Consider the following 7,691-nt stretch of genomic DNA (forward strand, 5'->3'; position numbering starts at 1 on the left):
GAAACTCTGCAATGGAGAAATACCAAATAGCAGTGCATAAAAAATGAGCCCCATCTTGAACCCTTTGAAAAACTGTAGCTCTACCGACAGGAGTTCCCCATTGGGAGCACGGTGTACCTGTCTCATCAACCATCCTCCCTGTGTTTCAGGTATTTTAAATTGAAGCATCGGTTCATGGATTCTTAATTCAAAGCAATTGAGAGGAAACAAATTCAAAATCCTGAGGACAAAGGCAGTGTACCTATTTCAGGAACATCCGCGCCCAGGCGGACACACACACACACACACACACACACACGTGTCTCTCTTTGAAGCAGGAATAAACCCAGGGTGGCTGGCTTTGGTGACATCAAAGAACGGCCTCTAGGGAGCAAGTCGTTTCCCTTGAAAACTTGACAAGGAAAATCCAGTCTCTGTCCTGCCAGCTTCCCGGCTCCGCACGCTCCTGCGTCTGATTCGGTGTTGCCCTGCAGTTTGTATCTCCGAACATCACCGGTGCCTCACAGACTTCCAGCGCATCTGGATTGGCTGGGGGGGAAGCAGAGGAGGAGCCACTCGGAGCATTTTTTTTCCCCTCACACACCATAAAATCAGCAGCAGCTACTAACACTCAAAGCAACGCTTCAGGTTGGAACTAAGACCTCGGAGAGGCAGCCCACGTGAACACGTGCACGCGGATTCAGCTCCTAGTGGCACAGCAGCTACTAGGAGCAGGATTTATAAAGGATCCGACTGAATGCTTAAGACTAAAGTTAAGGTGGGCGTGAGGACAAAAAAGGAAAGAGCAGACTCTTTGAACTGAGAATGAGCATCTCGGAAGCCTAAGCTTTGAAAGTGCAGGGACTCAGAGCTGTCCAGGGAAGGCAGGAAAAGCTCCGTTTCCAGCCTTTGGAGCATGTGACACTGACTTACAACGGGCATGCCAGTTTCAGCCTCAGAACTTTCGGTCCGACAAAGACGTGGAGAAAATCCCTGAGGCTACCTGACCCGAGAGAGATTGAAGCAGTGTCTGGAGGGATCTGCACCCACTCGGGGCACGATGAACTCCACTGTCCACCACGGCATGCACACTTCTCTCCACTTCTGGAACCGCAGCACCTACGGACAGCACGCCAACGCCAGTGAGTCCCTTGGCAAAGGCTACTCTGATGGAGGGTGCTATGAGCAACTTTTTGTCTCCCCCGAGGTGTTTGTGACTCTGGGGGTCATAAGCTTGTTGGAGAATATTCTGGTGATCGTGGCAATAGCAAAGAACAAGAATCTGCATTCACCCATGTACTTTTTCATCTGTAGCCTGGCTGTGGCTGATATGTTGGTGAGCGTCTCCAACGGCTCAGAAACCATTGTCATCACCCTGTTAAACAGCACGGATACGGACGCACAGAGTTTCACCGTGAATATTGATAATGTCATTGACTCGGTGATCTGTAGCTCCTTGCTTGCATCGATTTGCAGCCTGCTTTCCATTGCAGTGGACAGGTACTTTACCATCTTTTATGCTCTCCAGTACCATAACATCATGACGGTTAGGCGGGTTGGGATCATCATAAGTTGTATCTGGGCGGCCTGCACGGTCTCGGGTATTCTGTTCATCATCTACTCGGACAGCAGTGCTGTTATCATCTGTCTCATCACCATGTTCTTCACCATGTTGGCTCTCATGGCTTCTCTCTATGTCCACATGTTCCTCATGGCCAGACTGCACATTAAGAGAATCGCGGTCCTCCCAGGCTCTGGCGCCATCCGCCAAGGGGCCAACATGAAGGGTGCAATCACCCTGACCATACTGATTGGAGTCTTTGTTGTCTGCTGGGCCCCCTTCTTCCTCCACTTAATATTCTACATCTCTTGTCCTCAGAACCCATACTGTGTGTGTTTCATGTCTCACTTTAACTTGTATCTCATCCTGATCATGTGTAATTCCATCATCGACCCTCTAATTTATGCACTCCGGAGCCAAGAACTGAGGAAAACCTTCAAAGAGATCATCTGCTGCTATCCCCTAGGTGGGCTTTGTGATTTGTCTAGCAGATATTAAATGGGGACAGAGGAGGTACTAAAACCATGCATCAGAGACTTCTTCACTCTCCCACAACCTGAACAATGTGTTTCAACAACAGCTGCTTCTTCTGTGTAAGGCATGAGTTGAGAAAAATCTATTGCCTAAATTTAAGTTTATTATGTTTTCATATGAAAAAAGAAATGCCAAGTCTCTGTTCATTTCTAATGTCATGCTACTTTTTGGCTTACAGTGTTAATGCATTTAGAGGTTGTAGGCACTATGAATTTATAGAAAAGAAAAAAGCTCTTATTAAAAGCATAACAATGTTTCTTGTTATTCACAAGGATTTGACACTTTGCTTATTTTAGGAACATAGAAAATCACAGAATCATTAAATATCGTCTAATAAGTGGCTTATGATATTGCACTGTAGAACACTAACATGTAGAAATTTGATTGTAGCACTTGGGGGGAATATAGTAAGAATAGATGCTCGGTCATTAAAACAATCAACTGAAATTTTAAGTAATAAAATATGCTCGTTCTCCTGTGCAGATATAGAAATAATGCTCCTGTTGAGAGGAAAACAGCTTTAAAAAAAAAAAAAAACATAAAGAAAACAAAACTCCAAGATGCTGAGCCATAAAACTATGTCTGTTTCTCAAAGACAAAGAGATTAATTTGCTGAAGCAGTCTGATACTCTGCAAAGGCAATTCAGTTTGGGGTAGACGGAGACAGCAGTTCTAGGGATGAAAGTATTCTAGACAATTTAAGTTAACATGTCAAGCTGAACTTCCTGATACCAAACTATTTCCAACCATCATTAATAAAATCAGAGAATAAGGTCTTTCCATTCCTTTTGCCAGGGACCCAGCCTCTGCTGAAATGTCCAGCAAAGAGGGTGCTGTCCTGAGAGATGGGCTTCTGATCTCGAAGGAACTCCACACTCAGCTGAGGTCTTTCCCTCCTCACATGGCAGTGACTGGCTGTTGCCCTATTGCTTATTTGCTGCACTGGAGTCTAAGTATTCATTGTCAAGGGTTCTAACTTCACAAACGAAATCTACGGTGCACATATATCCATGCCGTATATGTGAATATCTAAAATAAGGGAGCTTCTCATGCTGATACTTGATGAGTTGGAAGGAATGAATGCCCTGAGGACATCGTAATGTAAATCATCCTTCCACAACCATATTTTGGAAAGTAAATACTTGTTTTCTTCCAAAATCATCCCAAAGATTTGGCCACTGAGCAATGAAATCTATACTTTCCAATTTACAGGTACTTGAAAATTAAGAGAAAGAAAATATATTAGGCTGAGGGTTACCAGTAAACTATCCTTTGCTTTCATTTATAGAGTCTTCAAGTGCTTATGGGCAGAGATCACATGCAAAAATATTTCTTAAATCAAATATAAATGTTTTACATATTGCAAGTCCTGAGAAACTTCCAGCATTCATGTGGAAACTTTACTTAAAAGCATAATGGTGAAGTTCAAGTTTACAAATGAAAGATGGTACTTGATTCACTAGGATTCCTGTCTTCTGATGCAAAAATCAGCATGAGGATGTCAACAAAGACTGCTCTAATAGAACCCAAAGCTGTAGCAGGACACAGATGGTGTTTTTGTCTCTGCTATTATTCCTGTCCATTCTCTCACATAGTGAGGTTGAGAGGTGTCAGGGACTGGAGAAAGGGAAGGAGCGTTCTACGCATGCCCCACCTAGTGTGGTGGCTGTCTATTCTCTGCCCCCTTCAATGTCCTCTCAATGCTGCTTTGTTGAGAACCAGCCCACTTCTCCCACAGAAAGAAAAGAAATCTGGCTCTTTCCTCTTCACTTCTACATCTCCTCATGGGGCTGTTTACAGAGCCGGGGTGAGTGAGTGTTGTGAACTTACCTGCCCCACCAGTCTCCTCTGTATGCCCAGAGCACAACCATGGGCTTCAGCTTCTTTAAGGGCTAAGAGTGGGTCTTATTCATTGTTTCTGTTCTCTAAACATCCCTCAATTAGGTCAGTCCCTCGTTCTCCAGTAAAACCAAGATTCCCCAGAGGGACATATCATTGCAACCCAAAGTGCATAGTTCACATTAGAGTTCACTCATGGAGGCGTATAATTTATGTGATTGACAATTGTACAACGATATGTATCCAGCGCTACGCCATTGGACATCTTCTGTGCCGCACCTGTTCATCCCTCCTTCATCCCAACCCTTGGCAACCACTGATCCTTTTACTGGGTCCATATTTTTATCTTTTCCAGACTGTCATACCCTTGGAATCATACAGTATATAACTTCCTCAGACTGGCTTCTCTCACTTGGTAATATGCATTTAAGATTCCTCTGTGTCTTCTCATGGTTTGGTAGCTCCTTTCTTTCTGTGCTGAATAATATTCAATTGTATGTATATAACACAGCTTATCCATTTATCTACTTAAGAACATCTTGGTTGCTTCCAGATTTTGGCAATTATGAATAAAGCTGCTATAAACGTTTTTGCGTGGACAGAAGTTTTTAATACCATACTAAGAAGTGGGAATTTAGGGTGGCTCAATCAAATGTCTGCCTTCGGCTCAGGTCATGATCCCAGGGTCCTGGGATTGAGTCCTGTATCGGGCTCCCTGCTCAGCAGGCAGCCTGCTTCTCCCTCTCCCATCCCCCTGCTTGTGTTCCTTCTCTCACTGTGTCTCTCTCTGTCAAATAGATAAATAAAATCTTAAAAAAAAAAAGAAATGGGAATTTACTATGAAAAACTTCAGCATAAATACTGTGATGTATCCATCCTTTAATATTTTAAGGGTGATCAGTTACTATTTGAATAATACTATTCTTATTCTAAATAAGAATAGTATTATTCTAAATAATAATACTATTATTATTACTAAATATTATGTTCAATAATATTTGAACATACATCTGGAGCATAACTCAAATACTGGTAAGGAATACACACTCCAGATGTGAAAGCAGCATCAGATGCCTTTATTGAAATTTTCACCAGAAAGTTCAATTAATAAGTATCGGGTATTTAAGAAATTATTTTTCATTGACAAAAAGAGCTATTTTCAAGTCTTGCAGTTGACTTAACAAGTTGTATAGTGATTACCATAACTTGCATGAACAGGTATAAAGTTTCTGCCCACTCAGCAGCTAGCCTAGCACTCAAACATGTCCAAAGCTCTTAATAGTTTCATGCCCCCACATGCTTCAAAAGTCTCTGTTGCCCACACTAAATGTTTTGAAATTACTAAAAAACATCTTTGAAGAATTATTTAACAACATGTGAGTGATTATGACCTCTGTTTTATGCCACAGGAACACGCAGAATATGCAGTATGACACAGACTAACTAAAGAAAGTACGACTCGGAACAGATCTTAGAGGTCCTCATCTCATCCAATCTTCTAAGCAGACTAAGAAATTGTTTAATGTCACATTCATAATCAATGACAGCACCAAAGCCTGAGACCTAGTTCCTGACTCCCCATCCAGATTTCCTGAACCAAATTTCAAGAACCTTCTTCTATAGACAAGTACCACTTCCCAGCCATGAAGAAATTCTAGGATTGAATCCTGGTTACACCACTATTTAGCTGTGAGGTTTCACTGCAGTGGGTTTTCTCATTGTTAAATGTACATAATAATGCCTGTCTGATGGGAATCTTAGAAGGATAAAAGGCAATTATAAAGTCAGGGTTATAAAGTTCCACAGACTAGTGCTCAACATAAATAGGCACTCAAAAATGGTAATTATTATTTCTAAAATGCAAAATAAATGAAGTAAACCACACATGAATGAAGATTTACTAGTTTTGCTATTTTGTTCAGACTCAGCATGAGCAATAAAATCTCAGCCTTAGGCTTAACTGTATATCTTTTCTTAAATTGCATTTCATGACTTCCTGGAGTTTGATGGAATGCTTTGTATAAATTGATGTGTTTAAACATACTGGATACATGCACAAACCTGTTAAAGGGATAATTTGTTACTACTAATAATGCTAATTGTTTTAAACTTCGCAGTGCCACATTCAATACTGAAAAAGGATAATTAGAAAGATAATGTGCCAAACATGGAATAACCAATTAGCCCATTTCTTCAAAGATTAATTGACCCTCATTAAACCTTATGCCACAAATTTAAGTGGTAACACACACACAGAAAGAAACATTACCTAAGGTGATGACAATGATATTAAACGTACGCCCTTGAAAAATACTACAAATAATGAATTTACACTCACATCTTGATGTGCAGTTACTGGCCCATCACATATTGATCAAAACTAAATGCATGAGAGTAGAAAGAGCATAGGGTTTGGACTAAGGCGAATACCAGATTTACCAGCTCTAGAATTTTGGGCAAGTCACTTAACTTTGCTAAGCATCTACAGTCTGAAGATAATAATATCGATCATCTCATATGGTTTATGATAAATATTAATGTAAAATTAGATAATTGATTTACAGGATCTAGTATAGATCTTGTCACTAGAGGTATCTATCACTGTAGTGATCAATCAAGGTACACTCATAGATTGATCAGAGCTTAGATTCTAGAAGATGTTAAACAGTGGTGCAGACTTGGATAGCCTCATTTCCCTAGCAGGAGAGGGAGGAATCCCTCAAATGTGTTCTCAGTATTTCACTTATTTCTAACAAGCGAAGCAAGTAAGAGTAAATCTCTATTTTTACTATTTTAAATATAAAGACGTTTGGAACATTTCCAAAAAAATCAAGGGAGGTAGTGGGTGGAGCTGGTAGGAAAACACACACTGTTTTCAACAGCTTCAGTAATATTTCTAATTCTTGTGTGGGATAACTGGTTCAATAGTATACTGCACAACTTAGGGTTAGAAATATATGACAAATACTCTTTTGCATGTATTCAATACATGAAAATTTCATGGATCTAATGCATTTATTTTGTAATGTACTTAGTGAGAGGATACATGCAAAAGTTCTATTTGCAAGGAACAAATAAAGGATTCCTAGCATAATTTAATGCTGCCACTTTCGGGGGAGGGAGAGCTTTGATTTGTGATACTTGTGGTTGAATCTGACCCTAGGCTAATGGACTTAATAATCACGGTTTACAATTTTAGTGATGCTTTTGCTGCGGAGAGACATCTGGAAGCCCCACAAATACAGAGAGCCAAGAGGAAAATTTCAGCAACTCAATCCGTGAACTATTTGGTGAGGTTTTATATGGGGCTCAGCTGCAAATGAAACTATTATGTTTTGATTTCTAAACCTAACATTTTAAACAGTGAAAGAAATTCCACTGTTAAATTCAAACCACCACTGCTTATAATTAAAAAAACGAAAACACAAGAATAAATTTGGCCATTATTCCATTTGAGGGGGAAAAAACCCACTAAAGCTAAAAATTTTATTTGCAACAAGTTTCCCTCCTCAGTTCAAAATGTGTTTCATTTGTAATACCAAAGTTTCCCAAAATGGCCCTATTCAAAATAATGCATGCAGATTTCATATAAATGCCACAATATCCTGAAGATTTCATTTAAAATAACATACATTATTCCTATTTTTATTGGTTTCTTTCATTCAAAAAGAAGCAAGGCTTCAGAGTAATTGTGTGTGTGTGATTTTGCCTACACTGTACGATTTATAAAATGTTGCTATTTGTGGTCTGCATGTAATTTTTACCTGTTAGTTATATA

General features: G+C 40.0%; 1 protein-coding gene across 1 annotated transcript; it reads left to right on the forward strand.

Annotated features, from left to right (window-relative positions):
- The first annotated feature begins 642 nt into the window (after nucleotides 1–642).
- On the forward strand, nucleotides 643–2,204 carry MC4R (melanocortin 4 receptor). The gene has a single exon (XM_082698174.1). The coding sequence runs from the start codon at nucleotides 1,040–1,042 to the stop codon at nucleotides 2,036–2,038; it is 999 nt and encodes a 332-aa protein (XP_082554300.1). The 5' UTR covers nucleotides 643–1,039; the 3' UTR covers nucleotides 2,039–2,204.
- Nucleotides 2,205–7,691: the final 5,487 nt, after the last annotated feature.

Source organism: Mustela nivalis, assembly GCF_964662115.1.
Source record: "Mustela nivalis genome assembly, chromosome: 14".
Lineage (NCBI taxonomy): Eukaryota > Metazoa > Chordata > Mammalia > Carnivora > Mustelidae > Mustela > Mustela nivalis.